Genomic DNA, 14,255 nt, shown 5'->3' on the forward strand with positions numbered 1-14,255 from the left:
AGAAGTCAAAATCAAGTACTCTTTCCAACTTAAGCCTCTCCATATATATTCATATTCATGTATCTATTATTTTCTGTTGCAGGAGCTTTCTTCCTCTATGCTGGATTTGCTGCTGTGGGACTTCTTTTCATCTACGGCTGTCTTCCTGAGACCAAAGGCAAAAAATTAGAGGAAATTGAATCACTCTTTGACAACAGGCTATGTACATGTGGCACTTCAGATTCTGATGAAGGGAGATATATTGAATATATTCGGGTAAAGGGAAGTAACTATCATCTTTCTGACAATGATGCTTCTGATGTGGAATAATTTTCAGCTGCTCATATATTTAGTTATTTAAACAAACTGGGGGGAGAAGAACAGTAATCGGTGACCTCACTGCCCTGCTTCTAATCTGGTTCTTTCCATAGTCTAGTTTTGATTGACTTCATATTCTAGAATACTTGATTAGGAGGAAGATACAACCATGATGACTTTTTTTTTCCCCCACAAGGAACAATATTTTAAAAAATATTTACAGAGATTTTAATCTAATAATTATTAAGTAAATGTGTGTAATGCCTTCCTGAAATAGTCTAAAATGAATATTTTACCCAGTGACTTCAGTGGTATCCTTTTTTCCTAAGACCATTTATAATTATTAGTGGCAATAGAGTCAGTGCTAATCTAGCCAAATTACATATGTATAATATATTTATAAAGGATTCTGGGAGATGGTCCAAGGGTGTTCTATGTCAAAAGATGGCCTGTTGGCCCTCAGTTTTCCTACAGAGAGTAGTGGTTTATCTCTGATCAGCTGTTAACAAACTAAATTCCATTTAAGTTTTCATCAGCAAATTCCAAAGTGCCTCCTACAAGGGCACAGCTGTCCCTGTCTCCTTTGGATTCCACATTTTTGTTTCTCTCCAATTCAGATATTGGGAGTTCTTCAGAGACTGACTCTGCATACTATCTTTTGAACATTATGCAAATATAATCTGTCAGGAGTTATTTTCATACTTCTTTTTTTGCATCAGTGATAAGGCATACATTTGCGCAGATGAGTTAGGAAGTTTTGAGAAGTACCTTTTATGGTCAGAAAGTAACAGATTAAAGGTTTTTATGGGTTCCAAATTGGTTAGTCACTTAGGTATGCAATTATAAATGCAAAATAGTGCCAGATCTTTAACTGTATATCAGGGTCAGTTTTTGTTCATGCCCAATCACTACACCTTCCTCATTGGCCCTGGAGTCCTACTGTTTTGTGCCTTCATTTGTGTTACATACATAGCTGCAAGCAAACCATTTTTCCCCGTTCTTTTATTCAAACAATAATTTTTGAAACAAAAATGAGGAAGGAAATCAGCGGCAGAAATAATCCTGCTGTTATTGGTGTTTGTTTAATTAAAAAAAGGGACTTTTTTCTTAACTTTTTATTAACTCTTCCTAAGGGAACTGTCACATATTATTATATAATTCTACTTGTCTTTTTTTACTTAAAGAGCATAAACTCGTTTTTATTTTGCACACTTTTCTCATTTCCCTGAGAATTTACCAGAAAAAAACAAAGATACATAGATTTGTCTCTGTGTTTTTCTTACTCTTGGCTTAGTTTTTTTTTCCTTCTTGTCTAAAAATTGAGATTTCCTATTGGAACAGATAATTGTTCTAATATAGCATGTCTATAAGAAATGCAGACTTAACTATATTTCTATAATGTCTTTCCAAAGTGTTCATTGGTTTTTATGGTAATTCATCACTGAACTCTTAAATTTTTGCTTTTCTATTAAGAACTATATAGTATGCACAAAATTACTTGTTCACAAAATTAGTTGCTAGTTTCAGGAAAAATATGAATGAATCTTCTGTGGCCAGTTAGGAATACATCAGTTTGATGCATTTTTAATGGCTCTAAACATCTAATAAGGTACTGTATTTGGAGAGAAAAGGTGGCTATCTCCATATTCAAAGTATTTCTGCCAGTCTTCAAGGTATTTTGTTCTTTTAACGTCTGGCTTCTTCCTATCACAGTTATCAAGCTGAGAATACAGCTGAGGAAGTTCATTCTCTAAGTCACCAGAGGTATAATATTTAAACAGTTATTTTAGTGCCCTAAAAATCCATTAACCAAAAACAAAAAAGTTTTCTCCCTTTGGTCATTTCATATAATAAAAAAATTTAATATTTTAGAGAGGTTTTTTCCTTGAATTAGGTGCTTTAACAATTGATTTCCAAGGGAATATTAGTATTGATTTTTTCCTCAGAAAAGCAGATATTATTTAATAGGGAAAATTATTACTCTATTGATATTTCTTATCTCATATGAAATTTCTTATCTAATATTTTGCACAGGTAAATTGAAGTGAAAAATGAGCTACTATGTGGTACAATCAAAATATAATAAGGAGAAAAAATAGACCAATAAAGTGCTCTCTAAAAATTTAGTTTTTGGACTTATCAAAATAATTGCCTCAATTCTTCTCTTTATTGTATACATAGCCTTAACTATATACTTATAAACTCAGCTGGGCTGATGCACAGTAACTTTATTAAAGGAGAAACTGGACTCTTGTTACTTCCTAAAGCAGAACATGGCCTGTTCTCCCTAAGAAAATAATGTTTTCAACTTTATAACCATAAATGCACATAATAACAGGGAAAATTAGCCACAGTTCTCCTCTCCTACTCCCCTGAGCCCCTACTTTAAAGGACTATTTGTTATTTATATAGTGTTAAAGATAATATTCCATATCTTTGAAGTATAAGACAGAGAGGCACAGTATAAGATTTATAACTTTTTAGAAACAAACAATTACTTGAAAAGGAACCTTATACAATTAGGGTATTATTTTTAGATTTGGTGAACATTTATATTATATTAAAAATTAAATGTTTAAATTTTGCAGGTTTTTTTATATTAGGCACCTTTTAAGTTCCCAGCATATTTGGCTACCACTATCAACTTGGAAACATTCCATTTGAAGTATCATCAAATATATATTTTGTAGGACAATTTATATATGATGTGATTTGACCTACCATATTAAAACAGACACAGATTACATATCATGCTTTCAACCAAAATTAGAGATTTCCTTCAAAACATGCTGCAGATTTGATAGCGGTATATTATATTTTAGGAAAATGCAATGAAGAAGGTCTGAATCCCTATTGAGGCTTAGCTGGATGGCTGATCTGCATTAGACTTAAGAGGATATATCACTTCATCTGCATATAAACACGTAGGGCTGAATATGATGTCAAAAGGGTTTGCCGTTAATAATTTTCTTCAATGTAAACATTCCTAATAATTGTTATTGTTGCTCCTTAGTCAATCATTTCCCAAAACATAATTATTTTTAATATATATATATATAAGATTTAAATAGTAAATAATAAAAGGTAATGTATACTTTTTAAGTTTTGTTCCCAGCCATATGCAGTAATTCCCTGATAGAAAATGCTATGAGAATACCGAGTGTTTTTTCATAATTTAATTTTAGCACTGAACCTGATTTTAGTACATGATAGTCTAAATATTAAGTTATTCACTCTAAAAGGGGAAATCAGTAAAAGCAAGGAATTTATGACATTTTTACTGTAATTTCAGTATCTGTAATACAGGGGAAGATTGATCAGGAAAAATATAAGCTGGCAACTTACCCTTTTGGTTTTCAACAGCAAATAATATTGAAAATATAATAAGTCACAGATCCAGAAGTTGGTGGAAATGGGAGAATGTTTTAGAAAACATTATCCATATGTTTATCTAAGAAAATCTCAGAATTAATGACACTAATACGTAGTTCATAAATACTGTAATACAGTAGAGAGAGTTGGAATGTTATTTTGGTTTTATTTCATCAGCACAATTATTAAAAACAACAAAATTAATGAGATATTTTGTTATAATCAGATTTTTTTTTTTACCATACTGCAAGTTATAAAATGTCAACTTAATACTAAGTACCTAACAACTGACTTTTATTCATTTGTTGTGACAAGTTTTTAATTACCAAATTAAGACCTTTTCAGTGTCTACGAGTAAAAGAAATAGATGATTATATCAGACCAGGAGCAGAGAATGTATAATATGTGCTTTTTAGCAAAATGTATTAAATTGTGGTTAAAATTTACAGCTCATATGTAGCTGCTGCCAATAAGAAGGCTCAGAGTTGTTCTCTGGATTAATTTTTACATCCTGTTTTCTGTCACTTTTACCAGTCTTCTTAGCCTCATGTACAATAATGTTAAGCCAATTTGATGAAATGGTTCAGGCTGTAGCAGTCTATAAACTGTTGGTACATTCAGCTCTTCTAGGTGAGCAATACTGCTACTATTTTTCTAGAAATAGCAATCATTTAAAAATGCCAAATAGCTAACTGCTACCAACTCTTTCTTGTATCTTGTCTCTTTAGAGAAGGAAATTTTTGTGTGCCAATAATCATCAAAGAGGTGTTTTATAAGGGTGTTGATGTTCAGAAGTTTTATCCCTATAATTTGCTCGTGAGCTAAAACAATATAATTTATTAAATCTTTACTTTATATGTAAAAATATAGTCTGTTGTACTTGAGTAATTTGGTCTATGGAATTTTAAATACCTTCATTTAGCAGTAATATTCACATTTTTGACAGTTAAGTTCATGTGTTTGATTTTGTCATGTCAGTATAAATGAGAAAAAGAAGTAGATCATGCAGCTAATGAGTAACCAACATTTTGTAAAGTTTTAAAGTTTTAGCAAACCTAACATTATTCCATCTCATTTAAAGGTTAAAAAAGAAGAGACAACTCTAGCCAAAGTAGAAATTTATATTCTACATGTCCAAACTGTTTCCTAGCAGCTTTTGGACTATATATCACTTGATGTTAAAGTATCTTTTATTTGTAATAAATGTTCAAATTTCTATTTAGAAGTTCTAATGTATACCTAGATTAATCAAATCACAGTTTTATGCTTTTAAAATATATGTATTTCAAACTGTATATTTTAATTTCTGAGTGCATGTTATATAGTATTTAATACTTCAGATGTCTTGGCAAATTCAATATAAATATTTATTCCCACAAGCGATAGATGGGATATCTCTTAAAAGTTATGACTGTGTACCATTTCCTTCAAAGTCATCCTAGCCTATGCTGTATCAAGAGTATTGTATATTTTATGGAGATTTAGTGATATACATGTAAATGTTTTTTAAGTTATTTTATTGAAGTTCAATCTTTACATAAAATTAAAATCTTTTTTTAAAAAAAGTGTCAGTGCCAGAACTGTAAATGAAAATAATCAAATAAAAGTTAAAATGATTCATTACTCATTAATTTACCTTGCACTTATTTATTTTTTCTAGTTATCTTCCTTGGATCTAGGTTAGATAGTTAAAGCATCTAGAAAGACAATCTACCTCTATATATTAATGCAGTCCTAGTCATTTTAATGATATTTCATTTCTTTTGATTATGGATAAGGTCAATCACCTTTAAAAAAATGTAATACCTAAAAATTGGTCTAAAGAATTATTCTAAATACTGAATGTAAAACTGTGAAATGTAGTGCTTAGGAACCCTTGAAGTAATAATTCTAGTTATTGTCAGAACCAGATGTTGACATGAACCATTAAGTTGGGTTGTCAAAATTTATCTTTGGTTGTTTTTCTGTAAGTGAAAATGAAAAATCGTGCTGGAAGGCCAGCTGACATTTCCTTTTGGGACTCTGTTGCTCTCCCTTGCCATTCTGCCTCAATGATAGCTATAATTAGCAAATATACACTTGTTTGATATTGGCAGTCGCTAGACAACATGTCTATAGTTAGTTGTGTGTCTTCCTGAGCCTGACTTAGAAATAGCCCGAGGAGATCTTCTGAAGACTCTAGACCTACTGTCATTCAAAGGCTTACAGTTGAGTTACATCTAACCAAGGTTCTTAATGTCAGCAGGTAAGGCAAAAATCCAAGTCAAATGACCCTTGAAAATCCCACAAATTATATATAAATTGTCCACTCACCTGAATAACGGACACCTGAATAGTGCAGAATATGTCAGTAACAGAGGGCAGAAAAAATCCTCATTTAATTGTCCAATTCTGTGGAATAAACATTGTCATCCTTTTCCAGGAACTAAAACTTAAGTTCAAAACATTTTTGTCATTTGCCCAAGATGACACTAGAAAGTCATACAAAACTCTTCTTTGCAGTGACTACACCAAAAATCTTCCCCTCTGTGTCCTCCTTTGGAACAGTTTTTCAGACCTAGGCAGATAGATTAAAAACAGAAAGAAATTGTGGAATCCTTGCATTATAACTTAAAAGAGTGCATATGGGGCCGGGCGCGGTGGCTCAAGCCTGTAATCCCAGCACTTTGGGGGGCTGAGACAGGCCAATCACGAGGTCAGGAGATCGAGACCATCCTGGCTAACACGGTGAAACCCCATCTCTACTAAAAAAAAATACAAAAAAACTAGCCGGGCGAGATGGCAGGCGCCTGTACTCTCAGCTACTCGGGAGGCTGAGGCAGGAGAATGGCGTAAACCCGGGAGGCGGAGCTTGCAGTGAGCTGAGATCCGGCCACTGCACTCCAGCCTGGGCGACAGAGTGAGACTCCGTCTCAAAAAAAAAAAAAAAAGACTGCATATGGCTTACAGGAACAAACCCTGAAAAATCTTCAGAGACTTTTTCAAATGTGAGGTGATATAATGCATTGTCTAAGAGATCAGGCTGAATTCAAATCATCTAGATTTAAATCCCAGCTTTTCAACTTACTGCCTAGTAACCTAAATCACTGAATCACTCTTTGCCTCACTTCCATTGTCTATAAGATGAGATGCTATTACCGTCTACTTCACATGTGTGCTGTGAGGGTTATCAGTGAATCATGTAAAGCAAGTAGAGCAGTAGCATATAGTAAGGGCTAGATAACTGTTAGCTTTTGTTTTAATCATCCGTATCCTATCCTTGATGCTATTAACGTCACAATGTTCAAAGCACAGGCAATTTGCATATAAAATCCTTTCCTGAGAACAACTACTAGGAACAGGAACACATTGGCTTCTTTGACATATGTCCTCCCAGCTCAGCTGACCAGAATGATTTGAGCGGATCTGGCTGACTAGCCTGATGTCCTTCTTCCTTTCTCCATCTCTTTTCCATATGTGTCCTCCTGAATGGCAGTTTATGAAAAGAACCACCTTCCTATATTCTCCAGATTAACAGGATTTAATACACAATTTCTGTGATCTCGCAGTCAAGAAATAAAAATAACTTTAGAAAATCAGTAATCTCTCATTTAAAGTCTTTTCAGTGTTTTAAAAAAGTAATTTTTGAACCTGATTCAAACAAAAACAGTGACATTAACCCTTTACTAATTGGCTGTATTGAAATTAAGCTCATCTTACTATAGATGCTTTGAATGCAGTATAAAACATTGAGGCTACTTCTTTCAACCTTTAATGTTTTGTGTACTTTTCCACTCACCTCCAAAAACTAGTTTCAGATCATCAGCATGCAGTGTGGTCTTTTACACAAAAGAAAATGTTGTTATGCTTTACTTTTAGCAAATAGATGCTAAACTCACAAAGCATACATTAGAGCAGCAGTTCTCCAAGAATGGTCCTCAGACCAGTAGCCTTGGTATCACCTGAGTGTGCTACAAATGCAAATCTGCAGGCCTCGCTGACAAGCTGAATCCAATTTCTCTGAGGATACAGCTCAGGAAACCATTTTCAACAACTCTGCAGGTGATTTTTCAGCACACAATAGTTTAGAAACCACTGCATGGAAGTTTGGATTCATGACTTTAAAGAAATCTGACATGTTCTTTTAAATGGTGAGCTCGTCTAGTCAATAATAAAATGATTGACTGGATTTACGTGCAAGTTGCTCAGGGATTTGTAAAACTGTCTTATTTCCACCTCAGGGACCTTGCACAGGATGTTGCCTCTGCCTGGTATGCTTGTTGCCCTATTCTTTGTGTATCCAGTTCTTGTCATTCTCAGCTCAAAATCCTGTCTTCTCAGAGCCTGCCTTGACTCTCTGTAATGCAATTATGCCTTTCACCTGAATACATTACCAAGTCACTCTTTCATTTTCTTTAGAGTATCATTATTTGAAGATTATTACTTTTCTTATTTCTTGCCTGTTTCTCCCACTAGAACAGCAGTCCTCAAACTTTTTGGCACAAGGGACCAGTTTCATGGAAGACAATTTTTTCCACAGACCTGGGAGGTTGGGGATTGATGGGAGAATGGTGTTGGGATGAAACTGTTCCACCTCGGATCACCAGGCATTCGATTCTCATAAGGACTGCACAACCTAGATCCCTTGCATGCATGGTTCACAATAGGGTTTGTGCTCCCATAAGAGTCCACTGATCTGACAAGAGGCAGAACTCAGCTGGTAATGCTCACTTGCCCATTGCTCGCCTCCTGCTGTGTGGCTCGGTTCCTAACAGGCCACAAACCAGTACCAGTCCATGGCCTGAGCACTGAGGATTCCACACTAAAAGATACACTGCATGAAAGCATGGAACTTATTCACTACTGCCTCCCTAGCACCTCATACAGTGCCTGGCATACAGTATGTGCTCAATAAATTTTTAAAAATGAATAGGTGCATGCATCTCAAGCATTCCTGCAGCCAGCAAAGGAACAGTGGAACGTTTTTCCCAGGCTGGAAAAGAGAAGATTAAGACAGCAACATGGCACCATGTTTCCATTAACAATAGCAAAAAAGCTTTATAGTGAAGCTCTGCATAGCATAGCTGCTTTAATCAAACAGCAAATCTGTACAGGATATGAATACATGTGTATTCACATAAACACATTTGGATGACACATTTAGATAGCTTCTTATTCTTGTTAACTGGGAAAAATCTAATAATAAACCATTAAATATTAAGATAACAAAGTTGGGTGGAATTTGCATTTTATAATTATTCTATTTATACATTTTCTTTATAGAATAACACACTCATTATGTGCTAGATACTTAATATACATGATTTCATTGTATCCTCACAAAAATCCTATATCCAGAACACTATTATAGTACAAAATAATTGAGTCAGGAAGCAGTCACTTACATTGAGTAGCTCAGCTTTACAAATCTGAATTAAGACCAAGCTTAGTCGGTGCCAAAGTCATTTTTAACCAGTACCTTTTATTGTTTAGTTTTACAATGTGCTTTATAATGGAAAATTTTAGTAACTGTCTTGACCTGAAAATTGTGGTACTGTTTTCTTCCTGCAGCGTCACTGGTTATGTATTTAGGAACTAAAGCCTAACCACTGACATACTGACAACTGGATAAAAACTGACAGTATAATTTGGAGGCAAATGTCTAAGAATCAGGATTTAATTAGGACTTTGTTTTTGGAATGTTTTGAAATATTTTTGGAACATTTACAATTATGAATTAACCCAGAGTCCTAATAAACTTCCTTGCTCTGAAGACTACTCTGTCTGAAATTAATATAGCTAGTTCAGCTTAGTTTTGATTAGTGTTAGCATGGTATATGCTAACCATCTTTTTACTTTTAATCTATGTGCCTTTATATTGAAAGTGGGCTTCTTGAAAACAACATATAGTTGAGTCTTGTTTATTGATCCATTCGGACAGTGTCTTTTACTTGGTGTATTTAGAACATCAACTTTTGAAGTGATGTCTGTCTACCATGTCTATTACCATTTTCTATTTGTTTCCCCTGTACTTTGTTCCAATTTTTGTCTTCCACACTTTTTCTGCCATTTTTGGTTTTAACTGAGCATTTTATGTTATTCCATTTTTGCTCCTAATGTACCAGTTATATTTCTTTATTCACTATTTTTAGTGGTTGCCCTGGAGTTTGCGATGTACTACTAATCCAATTCCACTTTCAGAAAACACTATACCCCTTTGTGGGTAATGCAAGTGCCTTACACTATTCCTAATTCCTCCCTTCCATCCCTTATACCACTGCTGTCATTCATTGCACTTGTACATAAGCTATAATAATTGGATACATGGTGGCTGTTATTATTTTAAACTGTTATTTGTTAGATCAATTAAGAATAAGAAAAATTTATCTTCACTTATTCCATTTCTGATTTTCCATTTTTTGTGCAGATCTGAATTTCTGACCCATATCAACTGCCTTCTCTGGGAAGAACTTCTTTTAATAATTTCTTGCAAGTCAGGTGTACTGACAACAAACTCCCTCAATTTTTGTCTGAAAAAGTCCTTTATTTCACATTTACTTTTGAAGGATAATTTCTCAGGATACAGAACTTTAGATTGGTGGATTTTCTTTTTTAAGTATTTCACCCCACTCTTTTCATGCTTGCATGGTTTCTGAGGGGAAGTCAAATGTAATTCTTTATTCCTTTATAAATGTTTTTTTTTTTCCTTTGGATCTTTTGATATTTTTTGTGTGTGATTCTTCTGTAGTTTGATTATGATATGCCTAGGTATCAATTTTGAGGGGTTTATTTCTGTTGTTTTGGCATTTATCCAGCTTCCTATATCTGTGGGTTTTTGTTTGATATTAATTTAGGGAAATTCTCAGCCATTATTACTTCAACTATTTCTTCTCTTCCTTTCTGTCTTTCTTCTCTTCTGATGCTCCCATTACGTGTATGTTGTACCTTTTGTAGTTGCCCCACAGTTCTTGGAGATTATGTTCCTTTTTATTTTTTATTGTTTTGATCCTTTTGCTTTTTTTAGTTTTGGAAGTTTCTATTGACATACCCTCAAGCTCAGAGATTCTTTCTTGAGCTGCATCCAGTCTATTAATGAGCCCATTGTCAAAGGCATTCTTCATTTCTGTTAGTGTTGTCTCCAGCACTTCTGATTCTTAAAATTTTCATCTCTCTGCTTACCTCACCCATGTGTTCTTTTGTGTTGTCTACTTTTTCAATTAGAGCCTTTCTAGTGTTTTAAATTCCTAGTCTTATAATTCCGACATTCCTGCTATATATGAGTCTGGTATGTGACTGCATTGTCTTTTCAAATCGTGTTTTTTGCCTTTTAGTATACCTTGTAATTTTTTGTTGAAAGCTAGGCATACTGTACTGGGCTAAAGGAACTCTGAAAAGTAAACGTTTGGTGACATGGTGGTAAGGTATGAGGGGAGGGGAAGCATTCTACAGTTCTGTGATTAGGTTTATCTTTTAGTGAGCCAGTGCCCTTGGGCTGTGAACTTCACAAGTGCTTCTAAGTTTTTTCTCCCTCTAGGTGGGAAAGGACAGCTAGGTAGGCTGGAGTTGGGTATTCCCTTCCCCCAAGTCAGTTAGGCTCTGATTAAACCCTAGTAAGTTAGGCTGTGATAAAACAATTTCTCTTGAGGACAGGCCTTGTTAAAAGGAACAGAATGCTCTGGCATATTTCAAAATGGTTAATTGTCTCTTCCCCGCTACCAGAGGCACAAGGGGATTTTTCTCCCATCGTCACTCTATAAACCAGGTTTATAGAACATGTGAAAGTAAAACTTTAAAAAGTGCGTCAGTGATAGTGGGGGGGTCCATGGAGTTTTTAGCTCAGACTTATTCATACTGAGCTTCCAGCAGTTTGCCTATTACAGTTTAGGTTTTCCTATCCAGGCACTGGTTCCCATGGAGGTTTCTGCTTATGGGTTTCTGCTCTGGTAAACAGTGATTCTCTCTATCCATCTATCTGTTTCTCCAGTTTGGGGGACAGCAATTTTCCTGTCACCTTCCTTTTTGCATAGAAGAGTTACTGACTTTCAGTTTGTAGGACAGAGTGACTTCTAAGCTCCTTACCTGTCAGACAGAAACTGAATAAGCTTCTACAACTCTATAAAATACAATATGAAAAATTCCAGCTGAGGTAAACACAACACCTTTCTACATGATTTAAGAAGCCCTTTCCTACCAGGAGAAACTACTGGGCAAATGACTAGAAGACACCGAAGACTTCTCTGAGGTCTTCACGGGCAGAGAAGTCCTCTACCCAAGAGCTCCAAGACAGCTCACTTTGACACCTGATCAAGAAAAGCTGTCACCAAGACAGCTGCATTTTTAGAAACAAAAAAAAAAAATTAAAAATTACCTTTATTTCTGAAGTTTAATCAGAAATCTTAACTAATGTGAACATGCCAAGAGTGCAGTCTTCAAATTGTGAGATGTTTGAGTTCATTTATCAACAATAAATATAACAAAGGTATATCTGGCAATTACATGATCTCTTCCTCCCTTGAAAAAAAGGATTTTTAACTGTGGAAAGGAACCTGACAGAGTGACCTTTTTTAAAAAGCCATCCTGCTTAGCACAAATAGAAAACATTCATAGTCACTGTACTGACTGCTACCTGTAAACTAGAAATACAATCCTAATCCCCTACTGACTGAGTGGACCCCCTATTAACCAAGGGAACTCCAGAGAAACCTTAAAAACTGAGTTAGCAGCCATGACGGTAAGGGATGTTGGACATACCTCATTATACACCCCATCCCACCATTTTGGAATTTAGTCACAACTGACCAGGATTAATGTTAAGATAGAGATCATAGACTGCCAAAACAAACTTTGTGGCAATAAGATACCAAATTACAAACAAGACCTAAGCCATGCAAGGCAAGGGTTAAGTCACGTCAGGCCATCAGTCTTGCTGAACAGGTCCTTTTGACCCAGTATATTGTGGCTGACTCTGGCATCCTTATTGTAAAAATTTCTTTCTGCTGACCTCAAGTATTAAACAGAGCCTTACTCCTTTAACCAATTACAAACTAAAGAATCTGAAAACCCACCTATAACCTATAAGCCCCATTTAAGGCTTATCTTAAAGATATCTCACCTTTTAAGGCCAAACCAATGCAGACCTTCCATGTATTGATTCATGTCTTTACCTGTAACTCCTGCCTCCCTAAAATGTGTAAAACCAAACTGTGGGACCATTACTCAAGACTTCTTGGGTTTTTATTTTTCCCAGGCCACAGTCACTCATATTGACTCAAAATAAGCCTCTTTAAAATATTTTGCAAAGTTTGGTTTATCCATTAACATCTCTCTACACTTCTTCATATCTGAAGCCCTGTGAAATGAACTGCATGATAAAGTTCCTCTATCCTCAGTAATACCCTCCTCAGGGAAATGGAGACATAACATTCTTATCATTTTCTCCAACAAGATGATGCTCAGGTTGGTTGAAGTCTACCTATATGCTTGTCCATCCCCAGGATTAAGGTAGGCTCTATGTAAATTATTTTTTTAAAGGAGAGGAATTGATCCATGTCCAGTTTGAATAACATAATAATACAGATGGAAATTTAATGAACATTTTGAAGGCATACAAAATTGTTTCAGGTAGAGATATGGACATTTTAAGAAAACCTGAAATTCTCTCTTCTACCTGTGTTGTCTCTAAATTAAGGACATGTTTAAGAATATGTAAGGAAGCTCAGTAATCCCAGCTACTCGGGAGGCTGAGATAAGAGAATCGCTTGAACCCGGGAGGCGGAGGTTACAGTGAGCCAAGATTGCACTACTGCACTCCAGCCTAGGCGACAGTGTGGGACTCCATTTCAAAAATAATAATAATAATAATAATATGTAAAAAAGCATGAAATAATTATGCATATTACATTAAGCTTGAAAATATGGTTTATTCAGACAAATCAGGTTTCCTTTTACAAAGGAATCAAAATCAGTCTTTTGTTACAAAAAGAATCATTAAACAGCTGTGTTTTCACATTACCTCTTAATTCTGGGAAGCAAGAAAAAAGTTATGAAGATTAAAAATAATCTTCTAAAAACACAAGGGAAATTACATTTTCTGAATATAGTTGTTTGGACTCCAAGTCTCCCATTCTTTCTTCCTCATTATATTCCTTCTTTAACTATAGCACAGCATAGGGTCTCACTGATTCTCTGTGGCCCATTTATATTTTTCATCACAAATTATCCTTGCAAGCGATCCCAAGATGCAACTGAATAAAACCATAATGTATCACTTATACCTTGCAAAGTGCTGCCCAGAAAATAAAACAAAAAACACTAAAAATTTACAGCACGCTGTTTTCGTGAAAATAAATACCTATTTCCTATTAATCTGATATAACATTTTGGAAAGAAATATAGCCTATGCATGAATTAAATCCTAACTCCACATTTGTTGTAAGAATTCACCATAGGAAAGAAGATTGGCTTGCTAAAAAAAAATTCTGAGAAAATACATATGCCATATAAATGGTCTTAAGAGCTTGGTAATTAAATTTTTTTCCTACATGCGGTTCCACCTATTTACTGTGCTACTGCCCCCAACTCTAAAGCATTAGGAAGATTTTGATTAA

At 34.8% G+C, this 14,255-nt stretch overlaps 2 protein-coding genes across 5 annotated transcripts in view; one reads left to right on the forward strand and one right to left on the reverse strand.

The window, feature by feature from the left end:
• The window catches only part of LOC105470142 (solute carrier family 2 member 13), a 369,854-nt gene extending 364,554 nt beyond the window's left edge, over window positions 1-5,300 (forward strand). Inside the window, exon 10 of one of the 2 annotated variants that reach the window (XM_011721919.2) lies at window positions 83-5,300. In XM_011721919.2, the coding sequence (XP_011720221.1) occupies window positions 83-309 (227 nt within the window). In that variant the 3' untranslated portion in view covers window positions 310-5,300. The remainder of the gene's footprint in view (window positions 1-82) is intronic. The other variant, XM_011721920.2, reaches the window with a different exon arrangement.
• The window catches only part of REDIC1 (regulator of DNA class I crossover intermediates 1), a 172,892-nt gene that overhangs the window by 41,866 nt on the left and 116,771 nt on the right, over window positions 1-14,255 (reverse strand). For all 3 annotated transcript variants that reach the window (XR_011609238.1, XR_011609237.1, XR_011609239.1), the window contains one exon: window positions 5,983-6,226. The gene's annotated coding sequence lies outside the window, so the exon portion shown is untranslated. The remainder of the gene's footprint in view (window positions 1-5,982; window positions 6,227-14,255) is intronic.

This window comes from Macaca nemestrina, chromosome 10 (genome assembly GCF_043159975.1).
Source record: "Macaca nemestrina isolate mMacNem1 chromosome 10, mMacNem.hap1, whole genome shotgun sequence".
NCBI lineage: Eukaryota > Metazoa > Chordata > Mammalia > Primates > Cercopithecidae > Macaca > Macaca nemestrina.